We start from the raw sequence: 27,897 nt of genomic DNA, 5'->3' as shown, positions 1-27,897 counted from the left end.
TTGTAAAATGACTGTATAGTTCTCTGTGGACGTCTGTCTCTGCCACTGTGTGTTTTCGTGCGTAGGTGTTGGTGTCAAGCTTTGTGTTTCTAGCTTGTGTTGTTGGTGTACTGTGTGTTCTTGCATCCATAGCTCTGGGAACCTAGATGTGTGAGCCAGGCTCTTGTAAATGGAAGAATGACATCTGTGTTTCTGTAGGTGCCTCTTTTGGGTGTGGGGGCTGAGCTTTGTTTTGGAGACTCTGTGTGTGTGTGTGTGTGTGTGTGTGTGTGTGTGTGTGTGTGTGTGTGTGTGTGTGTGTGTGTGTGTGTGTGTGTGCATGCGTGCGCACGTGCCTGTCTTTGTCTCCTTGGCCACCTGGGAGAATGCCACTGGCCTCTCCATACTTAGGCCAAAACCTTGCTTTGATCTGGCCCCTCAGACAGACCTTCCAAACAGGGTGCTCACCTGTTCAGAGTTGCTTGGGCCTGAGAGGGTCCCCAGAGGTAGTACATCCAGTGCTAGAACTGGGATAGCCTCAGAAATATAGATCATTTGGTCAGGCTGCTTCAAGTCCTACACAAAGGGAAGCTAATTAAGTGGCCCTGCAAGTATCAGAGAGGAAAGAGTGGAAGAAAGGTAGGGAGGGGAGAGTTGAAGCAGAACTTAAGAAGACAAAGCATTTGAATGAAGAAGGAACTAAAAAGGAAAAGGTGGGAGCAGGAGGGATGCTAGTTAGATTACAAGAGGAACTTCCCTGGGACAAAGAAGGAGAGGAGAGGAAAAGGGACCCCCTGCTCTGGAAAAACTGGAGGATTCGCTTCCTGTGGGACAGACAGATACTTGCTTTTTTGGCTGGCGGGGTGTCTCTAGATGCAGAAGCTGGAAGGGGGCTCCCACTCTCCTGAATACCCCATGCTGTGTCTGCCTCCTCACTGGTGGAGATCCCTGTAGTACACAACACATGATGCCTTGGCTTTGAGTCCTCTTTGAATCTTCTGCCGAGTGGGCTCCCTTCCTCAAAGTGGACAGGACCTGGAGGGGCCTGGGTGAGGAGCACGGTGGGCAAGGGCAGGAGGCTTTGGAGGGAGAACTGGTTTCAAATCTCTTTGAGTCTCTGAACTCTACGAGGAGGGTCTGGGGTGTACTCACTACAAACCTCCCGGCCATACCCCAGTGCCTGGCACACAGCAGTCCTATGGGCCTACATATATAGTTTTACTTCCTGCTCCTCTCACTTCAGCTGCCCTTCTTGGGCAGGACAGGGGGGGAATGAATAAAAAAGGGCCTCTCTGGCCCATCAGCAGCACTGGACATTGATAAAAATGAACTGAGCAACTCAAGGGCAGCAGTGGGAGGGAGGGAATGAGAGGGAAAGAGGGAACAGCTAACACTAAGCGAAAGGAAAGAAGTGTACATACCACCCGATGTGAAAGAAATAGTTGGATTGTCAAAGTTTATAGAATGCACAAACTTTTAGACCATGATAATGACAATTTGCCTTGTGAAGGTTAAAATATGTTTGTGACTTTAACTAAGTATCACTATCCCGCAATACTGTGAAAGTTGTGAAATTTATGTAATCACTTAATCTAATTAAAAAAATTATTTTTTTAAAAAAGGACCCTCTAATTTTCAGGCCTGTCCTCTACTCCTTTCTCACCCTGATCTGCACTGGACCTGATCATAGAAGTCTCTGGAAGATTAGACATGACCTGGTTCAGCCCAGAGGCCCCCAGTCTCTGCCATTCCTTACTGATTTGCCCCAGTGTAGCGTTTTCCTAGTTGCTCCGACATTGATCCTTTGGAATTTCCAGAAGTTGAAGGGGCTGGCAGAATCATAAAGATTTAAAAAGACCTTTGGAGATCATGTAACACTTTCATTTGTTTTATAAACTGAGCCCTAGGGAGAAGTTTCAAAAAAAAATAGGGCTCCGTACTAAAATATCTTTGTCCTGTGGACTACTCCTGAGGCATACAATGTCTATCCATGCAAGAGGACAGACAATGGTTCCACTGGGTGGGCCCTGCTCTGGAGGATGGGGTGGCCAGAGGCAGAGCACTATGGTCTGGATGCAGGTGGGGACAGGGAATGCTGGGGTTCACGGTGCCTAGAGAGACATTGTTCTTGGTGAGTATTTTCCCTTCGACCCCACCGAGCCCTTACTGGGTTCTCTTTGAGAATGGCCATTTCAGGACCTGCTTTCTGCCCATGAGATCTGCTGGCCTTTGAACTGTGCAAAGTTGAGCTCTGAAAGATGAAAAGAGAAGAATCCCATACTACTTGCTCTCCCTTGGGGCTTTTTGGTCTTTTGTATTGCATTCTGGCCTACTCCTCAGATCTTTTCTCTTTCCTTAGATTGGAAGCTTCAGGTAGCTATGGCTATTGCTTCTCAGATTAGGGCTTCCATGAGCTTTATCTCTTCCCTCAGACTGGGGGTTCCGTTTGGGGTCTGAGTTATCTTCCTTACCTCCTTTTGGGGGCTCATGGAGAATGGCAGGGAAATGCAAGTGTGAGGAAGGTGGCCTAAAAAGACACACAGAGGCTTCAAGGGTCACCTAGCATGATATAGTTCAAGAGGAACAAAGGAGTTGGATACCCGTGGTTCATATCTGTAAGCCTAGCTACTCAGGAGGCTGAGATCTGAAGACTTTAGTTCAAAGCCAGCCAGGGCAGGAAATTCTGTGAGACTATTACCTCCAATGAACTTCCAAAAAGCCAAAGGTGGAGCTGTGGCTTAAGAGTAGAGTGCTAAATGTTTACAAACAAGACCACACTAAAGCTACCAGCACAACTATGTTTATTGCAGCATTATTTACCATAGCTAAGATATGGAACCAACCCAGATGCCCCTCAGTAGATGAATGGATCAAGAAAATGTGGTATATATACACAATGGAATTCTATGCCTCCATCAGAAAGAATGACATTGCCCCATTTGTTAGGAAATGGAAAAACTTGGAAAAAATTATATTAAGTGAAATAAGCCAGGCCCAAAGAAACGTAGGTCCCATGGTTTCCCTTATTTGTAATATCTAGTATATGTATGAGTCAAGCGGAAAAGGTCAGATAATGTGATGTCAGGAAAATGAACCCTTAGATGTGTATTTTAATGTTTTTTTTCTTTCATGCATGTGTTTCTAACACATTTATAAGATTATCTCTTTGTTGCTTTGTATGTCCCTCCCCCACAGTATAACTCTTGCTTTCACTATATTTGATGTCAGTATAACTTGTGGAGGAGATGGGGAAAAACCAGTTGTTTAAGGATACAGGTGGACCTGTTGCAACAATGAGAAGTACAAGTTGTCATGTCCAAAACGAACTTTACAACGTTGGTGGGGGGGGGCTGGGGGGGGAGGAAGGAGAAGGATTGGGATTAGGGGGGGAGGGGGGAGGCTGGGAAGGGATGTGAAGGGTAAACAAAGGAGGAGGCTGCAATGCTTGGTAAGAAATGTACACATTATCCTGCCCATGTAACTGTAACTCCTCTGTACAGTATGTTCACAAATAAAATTAAATTAAATTAAAAAAAAAAAAAAAAAGAGTAGAGTGCTAGCCTTGAGTGAAAAAGCTGAAGGTCAGTGCCCAGGCCCTGAGTTCAAGTATGCATGTAAGTACATACAAACACAGACACTACATGCACATGCACATGTGCGTGCAGGCGCACACACACACGCGCACACAAAGGTAAGGCTTGGAGGAGAGCTGTCTAGAGCCTAATGTAGGAGCTGGAGCTGGAGGTGGGGAGACCCCAGGCCTTGTAGCTCAGAAGTAGGATGAATGGGATGATAAGAAAAAGATAGACTGAGTAGGGCTGGGAATATGGCTTAGTGGTAGAGTGCTTGCCTAGCATGCATGAAGCCCTGGGTTCAGTTTCTCAGTACCACATAAATCACAAAAAGCTGGAAGTGGTTCTATGGCTCAAGTGGTAGAGTGTTAGCCTTGAGCAAAAGAAGCTCAGGGACAGTGAGTGACCAGGTCTTGAGTTCAGGCCTCAGGACTGGCAGAAAAAAAAAAAAAGACAGAGTAGGGACCCTTGACCTCTGGAGTTTGGGAATATCCTGGAGTTATAGTTTCCCTGTTCTTTTCTAGACTCCTGAGAACCTAGGCTGGGCAGGTATATCTACCATTTGGAACCAGAAAGTATATCTTAGAAGAAGAGAATTCAGGGGCTCCAAAGCAAGACTGGTCTCCCCCTCCTTTCAGCCCACTCCCTTCTTCTGCCTCAAACACTAACTCAGGGTGGCCTAACCAAACTATATATATATTCTGTGTTAAGAAGCTTTGTGTCAGGTTGATAGGAAAAAACAAGAAGGAGAAAGAAGGGGAAGCCAAGAGAATGCAGAGCTCAAATGAGAACCGAGATAAAGCAATTACCTGATCAATACGGGTGAAATTGAGTAATCTAGCAGATCAATACCATGAGCAGGAGCTGGAGTGCTCCTTGCTCTCTGCCCCCTCCCCTGCCCATCCATGTTCCTCATCTGTCCACCGCCCCCCCCCCCTTTGGGGATGCAATTCAGACTGCCTCCACTTCAGCCTCTGCATTCAGGACCCCCAAATATCACCTGTGCCCTCCGGACAGTCCCCAACCTGTTCACAGGCTGCCATACCACCAAGACTTCCTCCCCCATTCCCTTGCCTCTCTCCTTTTGAAAGTGCTCAACAGTCCTTACGGGTTGCTGCTTCCCTGTTTTCCTCCATGTCTCCCACCCCCATCACACTGAGGGCTGCAGCCCACACTGGTGGCAAGAAACACATCTTCCCTCATCCGTCAGAGCTACCCAGAGGTGGAGCCGCACCTGTCATTTTGCTGAGCAATTGGAATATAAAGATAACTCCATTTATGGCATGCTGGCCATTTGCTAGTGCAGGTTGAACTGGACATTGAAGAAGGGAACCTGGGAGGGCACCCTGGTTCCCACTGATCCAAAAGTCCCCATAGTGTGGGTGCCTCCAGTGAAGGGCACTAGGCTCATCTGGGAACTGCTTCAGTATAAGAGTCTGCAAGTTGGTTGGCTTGTTTGCTTGTTTTTTCAGAAGGGGGTAGGGGAGTGAGAACATTCTCAGGGTTGTAGCACCATCTGAGCTCCTGCTGGCTCCACAGCAGCAGTGGAAAGGAACAGGTTCAGCTTCCCTAGGGGATGGAGAGAAAGGCCTGGCACTGTGGAGAGGGCACTGGAACAGGGCTTAGAGTTTTATGATTTACTCTGCTTCTGTCACTGCTAATCTGGAAGCCCTGGGACAGCCAGCACTGGGTTTATTTGACTTTGTAGAGTAGCGTCTGGCTGAATAGATGAGTCATTATTGTCACTTGGTACTTTAGTTCATTAAATTGGCTGGTCTCTTAGCTGGGAGCTGGGAGCTCTTGCCAGTAATTCTAGCTACTCAGGAGGCTGAGATCTGAGGAGTGTGGTTTAAAGCCAGCCCAGGCAGCAATATCTTGAGACTCTTATCCCCAATTAACCATCAGAAAACCCAGAAGTGGCACTGTGGATCAAGTGATAGAGTGCTAGCCGTGAAGAACTGATGGACAGCACCCTGGCCCAGAGTTCAAGCCTTATGACTGACAAAATAAAATAAAAATAAATTGGCTGGTCCCTCACCAAACTGTAAGCACTTAGAGAACAGGGTCTCGGGTGTGTCCCAACACACAGCTGGCATTAGCAGGCACCAGCTAGGTCTGCTTCATGACTAAGTGACTATGTGATTCTTAGTTTGTGACCCTTTGTTTAGTTGTGGAGTGGGAGGTAGAGGCGGGAGCTCAAGTGGCAAGGATCATGCAAATTTCATGAGGGAAATCTGGGATGTCTTTAAAGCAACTGGATGCTCTGACCGTCCAGGCGTCAGCAATGAGACCGAGGTATCTGAAGAAAAACATGGACTTTGGAACCTTAAGTGTTGAGTGAGTTTCTTCTGGTTACTCAAGGTGTTGACCTTGGGCTATCCCTGTAACTTTCTTGACTTTTGTTTTCTTCATCAGCAAAACTGGGACAATGATAGCACCTAGGGCGGAAGATAATTTTGTGGATCCTGGAAGTTCACACAAGTTCTTGGAGAAGATAGAAATAGTAATCCTTATTTTTACCCCTGGAATTGGTCTGTAGATCACAGATAAAGATTTCTTTCAGCCGAGCCAAGAATGGGAGGATAAAAACCAACTTCTTAGAGCTGTTATATTCTGAAGATAGGCTGACACCTACGTACCGTGGTACTAGTTGGTTATTTTTGTTTATTTATTTTGGTGTGGGAACTGGGACTTGAACCCAGGGCCTGGGCACTATCCCTTAGCCTTTCCTCCCAAGGCTAGCTTTCTACCACTTGAGCCACAGCTCCACTTCTGGCTTTTGGTAGTTCATTGGAGATGAGCTCACAGAATTTCCTGTCTTGGCTGGCTTGAACTAAAAACTCCTCAGATTTCAGCTTTTTGAGTAGCTAGGATTACAGCCATGAGACACTGGTACCCAGCTACTAGTTGGTTTATTGAGGGAGCAAAATAATATGAAGTAGACACTGAAGTCTCAAAACCATACCATATTAGCCAGGCACTGGTGTTTCACACCTGAGTTTCTCAGGAGGCTGAGATCTGAGGATCATGGTTTGGGCTGGTTTTGAACCAATTAATCAACAAAATGCCAGGAGTGGAACTATGGTTCGAGTGGAGGGGAAGAGTGCTAGCCTCTAGAGAAAAAGCTAAGGGACCGTGCCTAAGTCCTGAGTTCAAGCCTTAGTACTGACACAAAACAAACAAACTCCACTCAAACATGCCTGACTCCTAGTCGGTCTCTCACTTGTTTATGCTTCTCTTTGAAGAATTCTGGGAAAACACGGAGGCAGTGTAATGACAACAGGAAAAAAGGCCTTAACATTGTTCTCAGAAGATCCAAGGCTGACCTCTGCTCCCAGACCTTCTGTCCTCCATCCCTAAAGGCCCTACAGGAGTGAAGGCAACCAGATAAGAGGCCAATGACCTTTTTACTGGCCCTAGGCTCTCTGGGACCCAGGTTGTAAGGCTCAGTCTCCAAGACTGATGTTTGGGCTAAAGGTGAGGTGGAACTCTGACCTGAGATAATGAAGCAGGGACCGAGGCCTGCTGTTGTTGGTCCCAGACCTTCACTTTCATGGCTTAGGACATATCCCCTGGGTTTATGGCTTTCCCACCAACTGCCAACTTAATCCCGGAGCTGAGTGGGAGACTTGGGGTGGGGCCTTCTCTGCCACCCTTCACCCTAGACCATCAGTCTGGCAGTCTGGGGTGGAGTGAGCAGGCAGAGGGAAGGCTGAATTCTGGGAATGCTTTGGAGAATCTTTGGGAACTGGGAATCTCTAGAGGCTTTGGAGCCTGTCTAAGTCCTCACAATCCCCCAGCAAAACAACAATAATAAAACACTAACAGGTGCTTTCCCCTACCCCCATCCACCCACTGCCCGGCAGGTTTCTTGCCAAGATCTTAATACTCCAGGCTGTGACACATGATCTAATACCTGGAGGAATGCTTGAGGCTGCCCTCTTCCCAGCCTCCATTCTGCTTGCCTGATTCTGGGATGCTGGGCAGAACAGGTGTCTTCAGGGGAAAAAGTATGAAATCTGGACTTGGAAGGCCTTGGTTTGAATCTCGGTCCTGTCACCTGCTCAGATCTTCTTCTTCTTTTTTTTTTTTGTATCAGTAAAATGGAGATGATAGTATCTCCCTCCTTTTGAGTGGACTGTGAAAACCTAGAATAAAGGCACAAAGACTCAGAAGATGTAACCATGATCCTAGGGTGCTAGGGTAGGACCTTACATAAGCATCCTGGTTACTTTACTAAAAGAACAGTTTTGAATACTAAGCATTTTCTGTGCATCATTGAATCTCCAAAACAACCCTATAAAACAGAGAAATGGAGGTACAGAGGACTTCTATAAATGGCCCAAGGTTTCATGCCAGTAAAATGGCATGGGTGGAACTATGGATTCGATGTTTCAGGAAATCTCCAGAGCTTGGGAGGGAAGCTGGTGCAGAACAGGCCATAGTCTTAGAAGGGGTTTCTGCCTGCTTACTTTTTTTCTTCCCTAAAGGACAGAGGGTAGGTATGCACAGCTGGGACTAGTGAGGAATCCTAGAGAGGGAACAGGAAGGGAAATGCTCAGGTGGGCTGGTTAGAACTAGGGGCATCTTGGAAAATGGGAGGCAGGGGAAAGGCTTTTATAATTTTACTTCATTTTTTTTCTTGCTTACATTTTCTTGGAGTAAATAGACAGCCAACACATCCTGTTGGTCCCTGGAGCAAAGGCAGGTTTGAAGGTAGGTGTGACAGTTACAGTGACAAGAAGGGAAGGAGACCTTGGAGATCAGAGGGGAGGAGCCTATGAGGACCAGCTCAGAGATTGAGAGAAGGCTGTGCTTGAATGGGCTTGGGGGCAGAAGGGTTCAGCAATGCTGGCAGGTGTTCCCTACTCTGTAGCCAAAACTAGACCACAGATATTGTGTAACTGTCACCCTTCCCTCATCCTTTTGCCTGTCTTCATGTTCTAAAGCTGATCTTCTGTCCCAGTAATGAAACATCCTTCTTTATTCAACAAGCATTTACCAAATATCCTTAGCTTTAGTGTGTTAGGTGGTGGTGAAAGCCAGTTAATTCAAACCCTGTGCTGGCCCTTGACCTCTTGACTGCTCTGTGAGAAGTTAGACAAGCAGACAAACAAGCAGTTAAGTGTGTCAGGGGAGAAGAAGACTGGGAGATAAACAGGGCTGTAATAGAACACCCAGGAGTTTCCCTATCCTGCTGGGAAAGGACCCTAGAGGCACTGAGTTGAATTCTGAAGAATTCTTGGACAGAAATGCAAGAAAGAAAAGATTCCAGGAAAGGACCCTAGAGGCACTGAGTTGAATTCTGAAGGAGAAAATATTTGTACAGTAATGCAGAAAGAAGCCAGGTGCCAGTGGCTCACACCTGTAATCCTGGCTACTTAGGAGGCTGAGATCTGAGGATCATAGTTTGAAGCCAGCCAGGGAAGGAAAGTCCATGAAACTCTTGTTTTGTTTTGTTTTTGTTGGTCGTGGGGCCTGAACTCTGGGCCTGGGAGCTGTTCCTCAGCTCTTCAGCTCAAGGCTAGCACTCTACCACTTGAGCCACAGTGCCAATTCCAGCTTTTTCTGTTTACGTGGTGCTGAGGAATTGAACCCAGGGTCTCATGCATGGAAGGCAAGCACTGTACCACTGAGCCACCTTCCCAGCCCCATACATGAAACTCTTATCTCTAATAAACTACTCAGAAAAGCTGAAAGTGGCATATTGTGGTTCAAGTGGTAGAGCACTAGCTTTGATCACAAAGAAAAAAGAAGAAAAGAAAAAAAAATAGGGAGAACGAAAGGTATTCAGGCAGAGCCAGGTGAATCAGATCTATGGTGCTGCATGGCACAGAGGCCTGTGGCTGGGTAGTTGTGAGTCCAAGTGCTGGGGTTTGCACTCTGGTCACACCAGAGAACTTCTCTGAAACTCAGTGTTCATCTCAGAAGAATAGGAACAAACAATCCTGCCTCAGAGGGCTGTCATGAGGACTGAGTTAAGTCCTTAAAAAGTCCTTGGGCTTCAGGGTGCTGGTGGCTCACACTTGTAATCCTCAGGAGGCTGAGATCTGAGGATTGTGGTTCAAAGCCAGCCTAGACAGGAAAGTCCATGAGACTCTTATCTCCAATTAACCACCAAAAAACTGGAAGTGGCGCTATGGCTCAAGTGGTAGAGTGCTAGCCTTGAGCTGAAGAGCTCAGGGACAGTGCCCAGGCCTAAAGTTCAAGCCCCATGACTGACAAAAAAAAAAAAAAAAGTCCTTAGGCTGGGCTGGAAATGTGGCTTAGTGGTAGAATGTTTGCTTAGCATGCATGAAGCCCTGGGTTCAATTAGTCAGTACCACATACACAGAAAAAGCCAGAAGTGGTGTTGTGGCTCAGAGTGGTAGAGTGCTAGGCACAGGACTGCTAAAAAAAAAAAAAAAAAAAAAAGTCTTTAGGCTTTGGATAACCAAGAGAATGTCTGTGTGTCCAGGTAAAGGATGAGGCTGGAAGCAGTCCAATGAAAGGCCTTCCAGGATATGCTAAACATGGTTATCAGTGAAACAACTGAGAGCCACTGAAGGCTTTTGGTCCCTAACCATGAAGAGCCAATGGCCTTTCCAATCTTCTCATTGCCTGCTATACCTCCTACCCCCTCCCTTCCCTCGGCTCATCATCACTCTCCCCCCTTGAATTCCATAACACCATACAATTGGGAGCAACCTGTCATCTAGGATCCTGATATGAACATGAGGTGCACACTTGTTCCTAAAACAAGCCTACCTTTGCTTTCAGTATTGAGGGAGAAGCAGGAGGCACAAATTGTCGTAAGACAATAGATGTGGCTACTGCTGGCAGAATAAACTGCAAACATCTTAGGCTTGTTCCACACCAGATCTTATCCATTTACCTTTACCTGCATCTCCTTTACCACCCAGTTCTACCTAATTACTGAATGAATTTGACACAGGGAACGTTGGGACTTTCAGAAAAATCACTTTTCCTATCTCCCACGGGCAAAATGAAATTACTACCTGATACTATTTTCCTTAAAAGTTTGATTATATGGCATTCAATATCCAGATCCCCTCCATCTCTCTGGAATCTTGTTCTCTACTGGGAATTATTATGTTTCCCTGGTACTGGCTTGCCTACTAAAAAAAAAAAAATAACAAAAAAACCAAAACCAAACCAAGAAAATCCATCTTTATTGAGATATAACTCATTTTAACATTCACGTTTTCAGAGCTGTTATAATTCACTGGTTATATTCAAATTCTGCAACTGTCTGAATCCTGCACATTCTTACCATCCTTAAAGCAAAGGGTAACTCCCTACTCTAGCAACCACAAATCTGTTTGGTCTCTAGACTTGCCTGTCTTGTACATTTGCACATTTGTAGATCTACAGTCCTTCCTCCAGCCTTGCTTTGCCTGTTATTTTTTTTTAGTTTTGTGCCAGTCCCGGAGCTTGAACTCAGGACCCTGGTACTGTCCCTGATTTTTGCTCAAAGCCAGCAGTTGAGATACAGATCTACTTTTTTTTTTTTTTTTAAACTGGAGATAGAGTATCATGGGCTTCTCTGCTCTGGCTCTTTGAATCACAATCCGCAGATCTCAAACTTCCTAGTGAGTGTTACAGGTGTGACCCCCCAGTGCCTGTTTTGCCTTATTTTTGAGATAGGGTCTTGATCCCTGCCTGGACTGAGACCACCTATTTTAGGCTTACCATCATTGCTGGGATCACTTCATCAAGCTCTCAGACTTTTCTGCCCAGGCTGGCCTGGAACCTTGATCCTCCTAGGAAAATTTCTTGAGACATGTTCTTCTAACTTGGGTCCCTGGCTTTGGTTTCCTTTATCTAGTAGTAGTGACTCACTGGAGGAAACCAACAAGTTCTAACACTGTTAGAGAGACCTAACCCTCACTATGTTGGCTCTCATACAACAGGATGAAAAAGTGTGGTGGTGGTGTGACCTAGCATGGACTTGGTAAATTCTCTGCCATGATCACCCTGACACAAGCATGTTATGAACAACAAAATCATCACTTACAAACATTACTTAAAAGTACTTTTTATTTAACTTTAATTTCTGAGGTAAAATACTTTTTTTTCTTTCAACTTCCATAACAAAATACAGAGCTATCAGATACCCCTGGAAAAAAATATGTATATTATACATATATTTCTATAACATTACATCATATATATAATATATATGCAAAAATTTGGAGACTGTATAGAAAGCGGAACATCTAAAAGGCACTGCACAATGGAGTTAAAATTACTTACATTTTATGTACATATACACACTTTATTCTGCTTATGTGGGTAACTAGTGGTTACCTTTCACACATGAATGTCTTATTCACAAATCCCTGCATCACAATTTTATAACTCAAAGAATGCCTAACTATTTCAGAACAAATTAACTGATAACTTTTTTCCTCAAGAAGAAACTAAAAATGGAACAATTCTTCAAAGACTGAATCAAAGTTTTCTTTTAAACCACATAAAAATATATGATCCATTACTGTTTATAAAAACAAAAAGCACAAACATAATTACAGAATAAATTAAAAAAACAAGGGACAGCCAACTGACTACTCACTTGGTGAGAAGTGATATACTTCAACCATCTTTTTTAATGCTTTTGGAAGTTTCTTGGCCCATGGATCATTAGGGTGTGGTAATTCCCTGTATTAGTGAGCTGGGTTTAATGTAGTACAGCTTAAAAACTGGGGTGAAGGGACTTGGGATGTTGACATTTTACTCCTAACCCTTCAGGAAAAAAGGTGAGCTCAGCAAGGCTGGATGCCCTTAAGAGATCTCTACTGTTTCCTTCCTATAGCTAAAAAAGCAAACTTTTTACATGAACAAGTTCTTGATTAATGAAATTTCAATAATTTATATTTGCAAACTCCTAAACATTTGGCACAGCAAAACTGGAAAAATGGAGGGAGAGGGAAGTAGGTCTGGCTTTTGTCCCCCCTTTTTCCATCTGCTGTCGGGCAGTGATGAGATGCTCATGGAAGGGAAAAATCTGCCTTGTACCAGGTTAGTGACAGGTGCTGCCAGGAGTGGGCTGGGGAGATAAAAGACTCTTTTGCCAGAGGAAATATCAACGACCTGCACATTCCCCAGTCCACTTCCTGAGCAAGCCCATGGTTCAGCTGTTTAAGAAGCTCCACCCCCACCCCCAGTGTGCAGTGCAAATCAACAAACACTGGTGGAATGGCAATCAAAGGAAACAGTTAAACAGCAAACAATTTCTTAAATCCAAAAAAAAAAAAAAAAAAAAGTTTTTCATGGAGTTGAACATATTTTGAGTGTGTTTTCAAGTGTAAAAGCAGTGACTTTTTCTTCAGAAGCAGCATCTAGGAATTAATTCTGGCACTTGGGTTCTAGGGGGTTACAGGTATGTAACATGGATTTTTCTCCCTCTTATTTTAAAGGCCCCATGTTTCTATTCCTGAGTTCATACAGACACCTGCTGGCCCTCCCCTCTAGTGGACAATGGGTGTCCAGCTGGCCTCCCTGGTTAGACTGGGCAATACCTAGCAGAGAGCTTTCTTCTACCTGCTGGGTTTGCTTTCTGATTCAGAGGTAAGTTGAGGTGCAGAGAAGGAAACACAACCACAAAGGCAGCATGACCAAAGCCTGAGTCATTAGGGACCATTCTCAGTCCCTTTCCTGGGGGAAAGACAAATCACTCATGGAATTTGGATTAAGTGAGGACACTTGTCATGAAAAAGCATGATGGACTCCAGTAAAATACCACTGTCAAATGTTACTTAGTATACAGTTTTCTTAGGCCAAAGGAGTCAGGAGTCTCTTCAATTCCTGGAAGCCACTCCCATGCCACCCCTTTCTTCCCTGCTGCCCTGTTAAGGTGGATCTGGGCCACAGCCAGCTAGGTGTTTTACTACACTAGAGGTACACATGCACATACAAAGGCTGGCTGCTGCCTCTCTGCCCCCAGTCCTACCTAGTGTTTTGCTTCATATTAGACCAAATATCTTCCCATTCTCTTGAACTTGCTGGGAGGGAATTTCCCAGAAAGAAATAATTCCTCACTTTTCTGTATAGTGGTCTGACTCAGGATATTTAACTGACCAGGAGACTCAGAACTAGCTGGGTAAAGGGGGATGGCATGAATGGCAACACCAGAAGAGCACAGACACCGACTTCCCTCACACCAGACCTCTCAGCATCTAACTGCCTGTCTTCTTTCTACCCATTCCTACAGTTTCAACAAACTTCCACTTGTTCCTGCGGCTACCTTCTGTGTTACCAGGCATCTGTCCTCAGCTTCACAATTTACCTTTTGCTACCATTCCAACATTAAGAGGAAATGACTACCAGTAAGGAATTTAACCATGTTTGAATATTCCTTGATTATCTCAACAGTGGCCACATCCTTTACAGGTTTAAGTTGACAGACCCGTATCACTTTAAAGTGTGTTCATAGTTAAGGCTCGACTTAAGAAAATAAGAGAATCAGACACAATGTAAAGACATATGTCAGGCTTCTCCATGAACTTGTTCACACTTTGGTTTGGCTTCCCAAACCCACAATGGAAAAAGAAAAATGACCATTTTTTCATTTTTTGTTTTTAAAGGCATTGGGTTGCTTCCTCCTGCCCTCTTCTTTCTTCCCTGAACAAGAGTTTACAAGTCTTCATGGCTTCTTAGTAGGTGAAGTGGGTGAAAAGTCCAAGGAGCGGGTGGCAGGCTTACTTCCCGCCTTCCCCCTGCAGCGGAGAGGGGCCTCCAGCACCCTCCCAGTCTACCCTAACTGGCAGTATGCTCACGTGTCCTGAAAACATTTTAAAAAAAGGAAATGAAAAATGCCAAACAACAACAAAAGAAGAGACACCTGAACATCCTCTGCCCAAGTTAAGACCGACAGTCTATTATTCTTCCCCTGAAATAATTAAAAGAGTATTTTCAGGTAAAAATACTTACTGTTGAACTTCTCCCAGCTACAATGTTTTCCCTTTTATGTATCTCTCTCAGAACAAAAGAAACTCATTAATGGCTTTCCATGTATATATAGAAAACAAAGAGGTCTAGAACCTGAACTGTTATGGGACCAGAAAGTACCTGGGCCCTTTAGATATTTCCTTGTCAGGAAGTGCAAGCCTCAAATGGGAAACAGGCTCCTTCCCCTTTCAATTCAATACTCTGTGTCCTACTTCCCAGGAAAAAAAAAGTGTGTTCACATCCAACTTAATTTACAACAGAAGATTCCCATCCCATCCCCAACAGAAAAGTACAAGACTATGCCCCAGAATGATCAAACCAGTCTAACACCCTCCCCCCTCCCTCCAAATCTTGCTACATAAATACATGTATGTATTTGATTATAATATAAACAGCGCCTATCTCACTTGCAGTTCTAAGCATCAGCGGCAGCTGCTGCTAGGCCCCGAGGTCCTGCCCCACTCCAGAAGAACTTGCCGGTCTTATTCAGCTCACGGGCTTCAGGGTCATCATTCCAGCGCCGCTTCAATCGAAGCTTGGGGGGCATTAGGGCATCTTCTTTCTTCTCAGGTGCACTAGGTTCTTTGCCTGATCTATCCTCACTGTCTTCAGTTACCTCTGGAGGTTCCTCACTGGGGTTACTAATGGGTACAGAGGGCCAGGCTGGTGGGGCAGTAGGGCGGGCAAAGATGGTACCTTTCTCCTCTTCTATAGTCCTGCTTGGCACAGTGCCCTCATCTTGAGAGTGCTCTTCCTTCTCCCGGGCTGACGGCCCGAGGCCCTCTGTATCCTTCTCAGAGGTGGGCTCCACCTTAATTCGAGGAGGAATGGGAGCCACGGTGGGCACAGTGACAGGTGCAGACTCCTCTGTGCTCTCTGCTCTCTCTCGGTTCTTTCGTCCAATGGGTGGGGGCTGCAGCTTGATAGAAAACTGAGTAGACTCCTCAGGATGCATTTGGCATTGCAGTGGTGGAACCATGAGCCCTGGGTAGCGGGGAAAAGTCCGAGGACTCAGATGATAATTGAACACAGAACAGGCTTGAGAATGAAGGTAGTGTTTCATTTCCTCTGGGCTGAAGGAGAAGCAACTGCTGTTGAAGGGGCTGAGGCCTGGTGAAGGGCTATAGGAGAAGATGGTGGGAGTCAGGGAGAGGGCCGGTGAGATGGGGACACTAAGGACACCTCCACGGCTAGGAATTGGAGAGACAGCAAAAGGACTGTGGGGGTCAGGGTACATCCCTGGCCTAGTGAACAGAGGAAGCATTATGTCAGGCTTGCGTTTCTGATGGCCAATCCCTCCTCCACCAACAGCATTCCTGGAGGCCATGAGATCCACGCCCCGGCGCCAGTCAGCAGCTGAGCCATCTTCTAGCTCTGAAAGCTCCACCTTTCTATCAGTGCCATTATTTGACTCCTGGCCAGAGGCAGTTAGGGAGCTAGCAGAGAACCGCCCAGACTGTACATCACCAGGTGGAGAATGGGCATCCAGAGGTGGGAAATGGAACCGTGAAGAGGCTGTTGGCACTGGTGGTGCACTTTGAGGAACCACACCTGTGATCGTGGAAGAGACAAAAGACTGCATCGATCATTTGGTCATTCACTATCATTACTTTTACTATGCTAGTCCCATGTACAATTTTCAGTGGCAGCAGGAAATAAAGACTCCAAATGACCCATATCCCATAGTTTCCTGTCTAGTTAGAAAATACAGACCAGCCTGGGTGTAGGGGCATATACCTATAATCTCAACACATGGGTGGATAATGAGTTCAAAGACAGCCTTGAGTTTAAAACAGCTGGGTGACAGTGGCTCACGCCTATAAACCTAGCTACTCAGGAGGTTGAGCCCTGAGGACAACCAGTCCAGGCAGGAGAGTCCATGAGACCCTTATCTCCAACCAACCACCAGAAAACTGAAGTTGTGCTGAGGCTCAAAACGGTAGAGCACTAGCCTTGAGCAAAAGAGTTCAGGGACAGTGTCCAGGTCCTAAGTTCAAGCCCTACTATAGATCAAAATGAAAACAAAACCCAAAAACAAAACTGGAAAAAGGATGTCTTTTAAGTTCTTTCGGTGTTCTTTTTTTGTTTTTTTTTTTGGGTCCAGTCGTGGGGCCTGAACTCTGGGCCTGGGCGCTGTCCTCAGCTCTTCAGCTCAAGGCTAGCACTCTACCACTTGAGCCACAGTGCCACTCCGGCTTTTTTTTTCTGCTTATGTGATGATAAGGAATCAAACCCAGGGCCTCATGCATGCAAGGCAAGCGCTCTACCACTGAGCCGCCTTCCCAGCCCTCTTTTGGTGTTCTTATAATGGATATTCCCCCTAATAAGTTCTCTGTTACCTATGTCAGGTAAAAATCTCCATTCCCATTCAAGCATTGAGGAGAGTGGGAGAAAATCTAGGATCTATTCTCACTCTCTCAAATTCCACTGCTAAACCTGAAACTATTATTGTGTTGATCATACCAATTTGAAGGGCTCTCAAGTTCTCAGCTTCCCCACAAAGCCCTAAATATGAACTGAGAAAGTTTTGCTATTGGAGGCCACAGGGACCCTTCAGGTTCCTGGGAGGTGCCAGTGGCTTCCACTATGATGATGATGTCGGGTTGCTTTACACCCTGAAGGAGAAGGTAAAAGGACAAAAGGGACAAGAAATAAACAAGAAAAAAAATCAGTCTAAGTATAGTGGTCGTGGAAAGGAAACAAAAAGTGTGGTTCGTAATTGCTCCCACACGAGTGTGCTAGTCCTAGGGCTTGAATTCTCAGCCTGAGTGCTGTCTCTGAGCTTTATTTTATTTTTTTAATGCTCAAAGCTAGCACTCTACCACTTGAGCCACAGCACCACTTAAGACTTTTTTGGTGATAAGAGTCTCATGGACTTTCCTGTCTGAGCTGGCTTCAAACGGCAATCCTCAGATCTCCGCCTCCTGAGTAGCTAAGATTACATTGTGTACCACCAGTGTCTGGCATACGTTTTCTACTGTTGGTCTAAGAGTCACTCTCAGACTTGACTGGAGTTGGCTGATACATACAAGACTGTAGCTTTCTATGTTTGACAAGTCACAATGTGCTAGAAGAGCATTTCCTGAACTGATATTCCACAGAAAACTGTTCTACAATACTTCTAAAATGGCCTCTGATTTAATCTCAACCCAGAAAAACAGACAGATAACCTTGAATAGTATTTAAATAGGCCGAGAGTACCAGGGCAAAATGACCTCTTCTTTCAACTTACTACAGTGACTAAAAACCTACCTTGGTAACCTTTTTGATTGTTTTGACTCTTTTTTTTGTTTGTTTGTTGGTCCTATGGTTTGAACTCTGGGTCTGGGTTCTGTCCCTGAGCTAGTGCCTAGTGCTCTACCACTTGAGCCACAATGCCTTTCACCTTCTTTGAGTAGTTTACTGGGATAAAAGCCTCATGGACTTTTCTGTCCAGGCTGGCTTTGAACCATAACCTTCAGATCTCAGCCTCCTGAGTAGCTATGATTATAGGTGTATGACTCTTGATTTTTAGTTCAAGAGTACATACATGCCTAGGCCCTGAGTTCAAACCCCTAACTTATATGCATTCTTATATGCATTCCAAGCCCCTGCTCCCCACTTTTATGTATTACATCTTAAGAGTTCAGAGCTAAAATTCTGTTTACAATGGAGTTTGCTGCCAAAAAATGACAAATACTGTTGCTCTTAAAAGACGATCATTTCATCGGGCGCTGGTGGCTCACGCCTGTAATCCTAGCTACTCAGGAGGCTGAGATCTGAGGATCGCGGTTCAAAGCCAGCCCGGGCAGGAGAGACCGTGAGACTCCTATCTCCAATAAACCACCAGAAAACCCGAAGTGGCGCTGTAGCTCAAGTGGGAGAGCGCTCTCCTTGAGCTGAAGAGCTGAAGGACAGCACCCAGGCCCAGAGTTCAAGCCCCACGGCCGACCAAAAAAAAGACGATCATTTCTATGAGACTCAAATAGTAGAACTGAAAAAAAAAATCTGGCTCTGAATCTTATTTCTAGCATCTTCTACCTTGTAGCCAGAGTTAAATATCCTCTGCAAAAAAATGGGAAAAAGGAAAATAATGTCTTTGCATAAGCTCGAATCCTGGTCCCAGTCATGTGCCTCTAGACAATTTACATCTGTATGCCTATTTCCTTACCTGAAAAACAGATAGTAATAGGACCAAGTCTAATGTTTTGAGGAGTTAATATTTGGGGCTGGGAATGTGGCTTAGTGGTAGAGTGCTTGCCTAGCATGCATGAAACTCTGGGTTCGATTGCTCACTACCACATAAACAGAAATACCACATAAACAGTACCACATAAACGGAAATGACACTGTGCTAGTCTTGACCACACAGAGGCTAGGGAACAGTGCTCAGGCCGAGTTCAAACCCAGGACTGGCAAAAAAGTCAAAATAAAATAAATAAAAAAAGTTAATATTTATGAAGCCCTTGGAATAGTACCAGTGCATAATCAATTGTTAAAATAATTTATTAGATAATCATTATGGTTCAAAGTCTAAAGGAAAGGCATACCTCATTCAAAAATGTATTGAGGTAACAGTATTAGAGCAATGTTAAACTTCCTGGGTGTGGTAATGTTATTGTGGTTAAAGAAAAGAATGTCCTTGCTCCTGGGAGATACATTCTGAAGTACATGGGGGTGAAGTGCCAGGATGTCTGTGATTTAATCTCAAAAGATTTAAAAAGTATATATAAATAGAAAGAGATAAAACAAATGTGGCTTTAACATTAACCATTTAGTGAATCTAAGGACAGATGGGTGTTCACTGTTTTTAACCAAATTTTCCTGTAGGTTTGAATTTCTCCAAAATGAAAATAAATAATGAGGTGAGGATAGGTGGACAATGAGAGGTATAGATGGAAGAGATCTCAAGCCCCTATCTGTCCACCTGTTGATAAGTAACCACTTTCACTAGTTATCTTTTTATGCAAACACAATTAAATATTTAAATATACCTTAATATTGTCATAGGATGTTTTTAGTGATAAAAATGGGATACTGTATATAAAGTACTGTTGTTGTTTTTGCCAGTCCTGAGCTTGAACTCAGGGTGTGGACACTGCCCCTGAGCCTCTCTGTGCTCAAGGCTAGCACTCTACCACTTGAGCCATAGTGACACTTCCAGCTTTTTCTGTTCATGTGGGACTGAGGAATTGTACTCTACCACTAAGCCACATTCCCAGCCCATGTTTTTTTTTTTTTGTTGTTGTTGTTTGAGACAGGCTCCCATTATGTAGACCAGACTGGACCTAAACACTCAATCCTCCTACCTTAGTTCTCAAGAACTGGGATTATGGATTTACAGGTATGTGCCACCTTGCATGATTTATAGAAGTTATTTCAACATTATTTACACGATAATTTCTCTACCCTAAACTGTTAACAGTAATAAGACTAAGGGAAAGAAAAAAATACAAATGTTTACCCTGTTACTCAATAAACTTTTGCATTACTTGACTATATTACAATGAGTAAATATCCTTTTTTTTTCTTTTTTTGAAAGACACCAAAATAGCCCCATTCTATCAACCTTCCTATAGAGAGGATGTCTTTGGCTTTGAGATCTAAATCTATATAGACTACTTTCTGGAGTGAAATGTTCACATTTCACATTTGCATTTAAAGCAAATACATACTGCCTCTCCTGTTAAACACTAAATTCCCCCATAATCTTTTTGTGCCTTTAGGACTTGCAAATTATTTATTGAACTAATAAATGAATCCCAATTTAGAGGAAGAATTTGTATGATATATAGTCACAGTCACTATTCAGTCAGAAATTGTCTCAGCAGATCATTTGTACTTTACCATAGTAGAAAGGATAGAATGAGATAACTCACCAAACCACTCAGCAAAAGTACCTTGACTAAGTACATGCTTAATACATTTTATACTCTTTGTCATCATAAAAGCTAAGCACAGCCTCTGTGGATAAAATTCACTATAAGTAAGTAACTCTGGTTCTTTGGAATTACTTGTACCTAAGATGTGAGTAACCAATATATACTTTTGAGAAAGAAAGGTAAACTCTTTTTGTTTTCCCTGTAACTTTTTTTTTACGTGATTATTGTACCTCAGCCTTTAAGAATGAGAGGCGCATACTCTTCTGAGCTATAGCCCAGACACTCATTGTGACTTTTGGGTTGATTCAATTGGTAGAACGGGTGTGTGTCAAAACCACTAGTTAGGTCTCCAGACCACAGCCTTCAGAGAGTCCTTGCCCTGGAAAACCACACTACTCCCAGGAGCTGATAAGATACCCCATTTCAGGTTGTTGAGGTAGCTGGACTTTAAGATTTTTCAACCAACAGAAAATGGATCAAATAAGAATCAGACCAATATAGTATTTGGGATGAGGGGTATGAGTATCAATACATTCTTTAAAGTTGTTGGTCTTGATTCCTATCCATTACCTATGTAAAAAGTCTTAATTCCTAAAGGTACACAGGGAAAGGGTCAATAGTGAGAAATAGAGGAAACAAGATTCTAGTGGCCAGACAGGTCTGATTTCCTAATGCCGCTCCCTCAGGCACAAGGAAAGAAAACAGGTTGTAATTAGAGAGATGCATTCCAATACCACTTTTTTTTTTAAATGCATGCCCCAGGGACAGGAGGGAGTGGTTACAAAAGGAGAGATGGAACTGTAATGATAGCAGAGTCAAGCTGAAACTGCCCTAACTTGTTGAGTGTAGTAATTACATATCTGCAGTATATCTTAGCATTATATTCTCTCAACTACACCCCCGTTCTAATTTTGCAGTTTCTTCCAACTTTTCTGAGAAGTTGTATTTACTTCAGAATCATGATCTTTTTTTTTTTTTTTTTTTTTGCCTTAACAAGCCCTCAAAGACAGAGTAAGGATGAACTGGTCAAAAATAACTAAATACAATCTATTTTTTTGAGGCAAGGGTAGGGATAATTTTCATTTTTAATGCCCCTCCCCTAAACAACCATACACACTAACAATACTGCCTTCTCGACCAAGAGAGGCAGTCCTGGGGAGAACGTATATTATATGTATGTGACATTGTCCAAAAAGAAATGTACTCGGGCTGGGAAGGTGGCTCAGTGGTAGAGCGCTTGTCTTGCATGCATGAGCCCCTGGGTTCGATTCCTCAGCACCACATAAGCAAAAAGAACAAAGCCAGAAGTGGCTCTGTGGCTCAAGTGGTAGAGCACTAGCCTTGAGCTTCATGAAGAGCTGAGGGACAGCACCCAGGCCTAGAGTTCAGGCCCCACGACCGGACCCCCCCCCAAAAAAAAAAAACAACAAAAAGAAATGTACTCTTCACCTAACTTATCTAACTGTAACCCCTCCATACACCACCTTTATAATAACAATAACAAATTAATTTTAAAAAAGAGGCAGTCCTGGGGAAAACATATATTATCTGTATGCATGGAAATGGCACAATGAACCTCCCCCTTATACATCTAATTAAAAAACAGAAAGAAGACCTAAAGCTTCTATGAGCTGGGATGGAAAGCTGTAACCCAGTGAGTTAGAGGGGAAGCCCTGTTACATTTACAGCACATAAGGCTAAGTAACCCCAGTGCCTAGTTCTCTTGAGTTGCTGGTACAGATCAAAGACACTGCCTTTCACTGCAAACATGTGAACCTCCAGTTCTCTGATGAAGGATGCTGTGGTTTTGATGAGATTCACTTGATAAAGAAGAGCCTGATAGTTTCATAGAAAATCGGAAGTGTTTGTACTGAGTCCTGAGCTAAAAAATCAACACAACCCTATGGAACCCCATTTCTAAACAGGATAGTGTAGGAGATTGCAAATAATATGGAGGGGAAAAAAGTTCCAAATGAACAAATCCACCTTGGTATCACAAATTCTATTACTCCCTTTAGGAGATGAAAGGGGAGACTTAAAAGAACACTGATTAATCTACCACAAGAACTTTTAAAATTCCCTTAAACATGCCAAGTCTTAGAGTTTGGTTTTTAAAGTTCTCTTTTTAATTCAAAATACATTCTCAAAGGATTTGCATCTTACCACTTGACCGAATGTTGATGAACGGGTAGTTGGGCATCACCAGCTTATTGAAGTTAAATTTATAAGTAAATCTTTTCCCTTTTGTTTTATGAAGAATCCTCTTGTTGTAATAGTATCTGTAAAATTGGAACACACTCAGTTTATCTTCTAGCCATTGACAGCTTCTAATAAACTTAAGTAATCACTAAGACCAATAATTCTGGCTCTCAATATAACTAGCAAACCTCCTTATTGTTTCTTTGTGGCCTGGTCCTCAGATTACAGCTAGGACAAGGAAGAAGAACTTACTTTTGTCATTCAATTTTCAGCTAAACTATCTGGTGAGAGCTTTTCAAAGTATCCTTTCTTTAAAGACCCAGTCACCTAACCTAACTCTACTTTTGTCCATCTCTATAACCTCAATTCTACAGTTCACTTCCTTCTTATTGTACTGCAAGTTGCGATGTAGTTTATGCTAACTGTGTAGTTTAGTTTCTTTCTGTCTTGTCTAGTGGGGGTCAGGCAAGTCTTTTGGGAGACCTGATGTAGTTAGTCTGGAGATATAAGTGCAACGTACAAAGGAACATAGAATCATTTATGATAGCCAGTGAGATATCTAAACAGTTGTCTTGGTCTTTTCATCCTTAAACATTCAAAAGGGATGTGGGACATTACTACAAAGTTACTGCACAGATTTTAAACTCAAGGGTCTAAGAATGAAGAAAGCAGGGAATGCCAATATACCTGGATCCCTAGCATGGCTTCTATTAAACAGTACAGGTCATAAACTGCCTCTGGTCTCTTGAGGGGCAGAGTCATGAAATATAAAAACTGACCAAGGGAAAAGAATAGCTGAGAGAATTTATAGTGATTGTTCTTTACCCCATAAATATGGGGTAACCAGTGGACTGACAACTGAGCCTAAATATAGAGTATCTGGGTAGATAGCTATGTGAACAAGCCTTCCTGTGCTAGCTTCCCTCCTTCCTAACCTCTTTTGGGTGAGCCCAGTAAGAGAAATTCCAATAAACTCCCTATAAGGAAATCTCAGCTAATCCTCCGGATTAAAAAGGAGCTCCAATCCATGTCTCACCATACACGCTCGCCCACTACAGGAGCAAGATGGGCTGTCTATCAGGATCCAGTGCCAGCTACACTGGAATTCCCTCCTACATATAACCAAAGATATGCCTTTTCTCCTCCTGTGCCTGCACTACTTGGATTCAACACCTCTTCCACTCCCACTCTAAAGCTACACATTATTCACTATAATTTTGTAATTGCTTATTACCTGATACTCTTTTTATCTAAGGTTCACCAAACTGCGTGGTCCTCTTTTCCAATCTGTTAACATCACAATTCTGGGAAACCTTTCTCTCACCTGAGGGCCCGGCTCAGCTTGTCATAATTCATCTGTGGTTTGCATTTCCTGCGGCCCCAGAGTCGGGCCACCTCATCTGGATCCTTAATGACAAATTCTCCATATTCTCCCTGTTGCCAGGCAATGACATGGCGAAACTCTTCCTTCTGCAGCAGCTCTAAGATGAAGTGCCACAGCTGGATCTGCCGGGAGCCTGGGGATGACTCTGTTTTGTAGGCCCAGTCTGGAAACTGATACCCTTTAATGTGAAAAGGGTGAGATCAAAGAAGTCACGAGCTAGGTACACACATACCAGAACCCCCAACTCCACATTCCACTGCTCAGAATTTCGAGAGTGCTTTGCAAACATGCCATAAACACCCAGGCAGCTGGGGTAACCAGGGCTAACAGGAGAGTAAAGGTCAGAGAAAATACCCATCCTTGTGATAATCACTGAATCTAAGCTGGGCAGTTAACATACCCTTTTATATTTACAAATCTCACACATACTTTCTATGAGGGCACCAAAGTTACAAAAGGACCAAACAAGATAAATTATATTTTACAAAAAATACAGCTGAATTCTATCTTTATCCTATCTTGCCCTCCTCAAGCTGAATGTTATGTCTTCAAACAGGGAAGAGACTAAAACTAGGGATACAGGTGTATTTAAGCAGACACATTCAGTACACATCCATAAGATGCAAGCTGTCAATCATGGTCTAACTTTCTTGAGCTGAGCCCAAGCAGAGAGAACAGGAACCACTAAGGGACATTCCAGGTACATCAGAGTCATTAACTTCTGCTCACCTCCACCTCCTTCTGGCTTTTCCACGATGCTACAGCCTGCTTTCATTTTCACCCTCCTGCTGAGAGACACAAGCCACACAATTACTTTGTGTTACTATGTATTACCCTCCTGAGCTTTTTTCTGGCATAGCCTTTTCCCTTTTCTCAGACTTCCTTTACCCCATTCTTCCTTCCTTATACAAGATTGTCCTTCAAACATGTCACTTCCAAATTGCTAATCCTCAAGTCAGCCAATGATGGTCCTCAGGTCATCAGCCTCAAAAGCCATAATTATCTCTCACCTGACTTTAAACCACAAAGTGTAAACACTGTCCTTAATATTTGCTTTTTTTCCTCCTGACCAACCCTTCAAATGTTAAAATCAATAAATAAATAAAAGGAAGGATGCAGTGAAATGGGTCCAAAGAGGCAGCAGAAACAAGTCAGTTTGTCTTCTATTACTAGACAAATCAAGATGCCAAGAAACACAAGCCTGAGATCACCCAGATGTACTCCTTTAAAGGGTGAAAAAATACAAATGCATCTCATTCCCACTCCAGAATGAACATCTGATTTTGATTTCTTTTACTAAATTATTTGAGATGGAAGAAATCTCCTCCTACTCAGAAACTGTCCCCTCCCCCTAAAAAAAAAAACACTCCAGGATACCGGAAGTAAGTGTACAGACACTTTACAAGAAACACTCTCAAAAAAACGGTTTTTTGGAGGATTTTTTTTTTTTACATGTAATCCCTTTTATACGGAAGGAGGAGTGGAGAAAGCAGGCATTTCTGGGGATCTTCTGGCTGAAGAGCATTGTCTTGCTCTGATTTGAATTCATTCCATCCAGATTTATAGTTCCTCAATAAATTTCCTGTTCGCAGCAGCCAGCAGCTCCGTGTCAGTCAGTCCAGCAGTAAAGAGAGTAGGGTGAAACTGCCAGAGGGATCTGGGGGCAGGAGGGCAGATTTACCCTCATTGTTCCCCAGGGTGGATGACAGGCCCTCAGCACCCACAAGAGCAGGTCAGGAGGGAATGTAGATACCTCAGTGGCCCCAGGGTGGGGTGGGGACAAATTCCTAATCTTGTAAATTTCAACTAATTTAGGATTCCTCTAGACTGTGGATTTTCTTTCTCAACACACACATTAAGGAGACCAGTACATTTCAGTCCATAAAACTACCACCGGCTGAAGATGAGATAAATAGCCCTAAGGAGAAAATACACACACACACACACACACACACACACACACACACACACACGATACAATAAGATAAATAGCCCTAAGGAGAAAATACACACACACACGATACAATAAGATAAATAGCCCTAAGGAGAAAATACACACACACACACACACACACACACACACACACACACACACGATACAATAACAAGGCACCAGAGGCTGAGGCAGGAGCTTCCTCTGCCATTTCCGTGAGGATGAGGGAGGAAAAACATTAATTTCCCCCACGGCTCCAGGAGGCTGCGAGCCCGGGACGCCCCTAACTCTACACTGCTGGGCCGGATCGCGGGGCCTTTATCCCGTTACAGGGTATACCCTTCAACCAGCAGGATCGCGGGGGATCCATATCCTAGTGACGACACTGATCTGGAATCCCTCTCTCGATACTGCAGCTCCGGAGTATAAAGCAGCACAGGAGATCCGAGGTGTCTCTACAGGCTTTTTTTTTAAAAAACAAATTCGCCCCGACAACACTCCGCTTACTCGAATTCAGTTCTGCAAACCGTAGCTCCCCGGCCCCTGCCTCCGATCGCGACCATTCCCTCACGAAATGAGACACGGCCAGCTGGGCGCTGGGGACCACGCACGCAGTTCCCAGTCCCGGAGCCTCCGTTCCCCGGGTCTCCCCGCCGGGCCTCCCCGGACCAATGCAGCCCCGGGTCCTGTCGCCCCTCAGACGCCGGCCCCCTCTTTCCTCGCCCGGGGCGAGGCCCGGCAGGAGTGGCACAGCCTGGCTGGTGGTCCCAGCCTCAGGGACACCGTCTCCACCGGGGTCCCGGATACTGGCTGGGAAGTGAGGGGGGGGGGGCGGCGACCGCGACGGAGCCAGCTAACTCACCTCAGCCCGGCACGGTCGGTCTTCAGTCCGGTCTCCTCCGCGGCGCCTCCAGCTCCTCCTCATCCACCCCAGCAGGAAGTGACCTCCTCGTCTGCTTTCGTCACTTCCATGCTTACAGCGAGGGCGGGGGAGGAGGCGGCGCCCGCCCTCCCGCCGGCTTCGGGGCCTCGCCGCGCCGCGCCGCGCCCTGCTGCGTCTCCCTTTCCTTTCTCCTTTTCCGCAGACGCCGACTTCCGCCCGCACTCCGCCCCCCTGCGTGCTCCTCACGCCGCCGCGTCCCGCGCCTCCGCCCGGTGCGCCGCCGCGTGCGTCACGCTGCGGGGACACGTGACGCACGCACGCACGCAATACGTTCGCGGCCAGCCCTCCAGCCGGCGACGCTGGCACCCTGGCTGCTGGGGCTAAGGGCAGAGGGGTCTGCCGGGTCCTGCGCAGTGGCTTGGCGGCTGCTGAGGGCCCGGGGCGGGGTCTATGGTGCGCTGTGTATCGGCCCCACGTCCCACAGAAGGAGTCCGCGCAGACCCCACAGAGCTAGAGCACCAGGAGAGAGATCCCCGGCTTCCCCAGCCTCCAGACGTGAGCGCCCTACCGGGGAAGGAGGGCCCTCGGGCCCCCACGCAGCCTCCTGATCCTCCTGATCTTTCTCGCCGCAGAGGGGTCCTTCCGCGCTCGTTTAAAGGAGCTGGGAGCACTTTGCTCCTCCACGTCTTCCTCATCCCCCCATCGTGAAGACCTGGCTCTGTCTCCTCACTCAGCACTTAGCTTGTCCTGATCCAAGCATTCAAGTCCTTCTTTCCTTTCCTTTTATTCATGCAGTTCCAATAGCTTGTTTGAAGCAAAACTTTAAGGCTTACAAAAAATGGCACGATACCAAACAGTATCCAAGCATTTCAGTTTTGTGTCCAAAATCAAATGGGTGTCCAGAGGCAAAGAATGGGGTCAAGTAAGGAGATTAGTTAGAATAAAAAGTTAATGTGTGTGTGTTTACCTAATAGCACTTTTTTTTTTAGTCTTGTCTGCCTGTCCATAAAACACGAAAATACCTCCATTAGTTGTTAAAACAGTTTGCTTCCACTCACTACTGGTTGGTCCCCTTTTTAGACTGAAATTGCCTTACTTGTTTAAATAATAATAGCATTGGCAACACAGGTTTTTTC

The 27,897-nt window shown here is 44.7% G+C and overlaps 1 protein-coding gene across 4 annotated transcripts; it reads right to left on the bottom strand.

The window, feature by feature from the left end:
• Positions 1 to 11,573: 11,573 nt before the first annotated feature.
• On the bottom strand, positions 11,574 to 26,877 carry Etv3 (ETS variant transcription factor 3). Of its 4 annotated transcripts, none has more exons than XM_042681773.1 (5): positions 26,741 to 26,877; positions 24,675 to 24,733; positions 23,886 to 24,123; positions 22,526 to 22,641; positions 11,574 to 16,052 (listed from the first exon to the last, which is right to left on the bottom strand). In XM_042681773.1, exons 2-5 carry the CDS (start codon positions 24,718 to 24,720, stop codon positions 14,917 to 14,919), a joined length of 1,536 nt encoding a protein of 511 aa, XP_042537707.1. In that variant the 5' UTR covers positions 24,721 to 24,733; positions 26,741 to 26,877; the 3' UTR covers positions 11,574 to 14,916. The 4 variants fall into 4 exon arrangements, with proteins under 4 accessions (XP_042537707.1, XP_042537705.1, XP_042537708.1 ...); XM_042681771.1 differs by having other exon boundaries at positions 24,675 to 24,730; XM_042681774.1 differs by lacking the exon at positions 26,741 to 26,877 and adding an exon at positions 25,398 to 25,891.
• Positions 26,878 to 27,897: the final 1,020 nt, after the last annotated feature.

The sequence above is a fragment of the Dipodomys spectabilis genome, unplaced genomic scaffold (genome assembly GCF_019054845.1).
Source record: "Dipodomys spectabilis isolate Male_0828 unplaced genomic scaffold, ASM1905484v1 ptg000069l, whole genome shotgun sequence".
In the NCBI taxonomy this organism is placed as follows: Eukaryota; Metazoa; Chordata; class Mammalia; order Rodentia; family Heteromyidae; genus Dipodomys; species Dipodomys spectabilis.
Note: the sequence above shows the minus strand (reverse complement) of the source record. Positions and strands in the feature narration are given on the sequence as shown.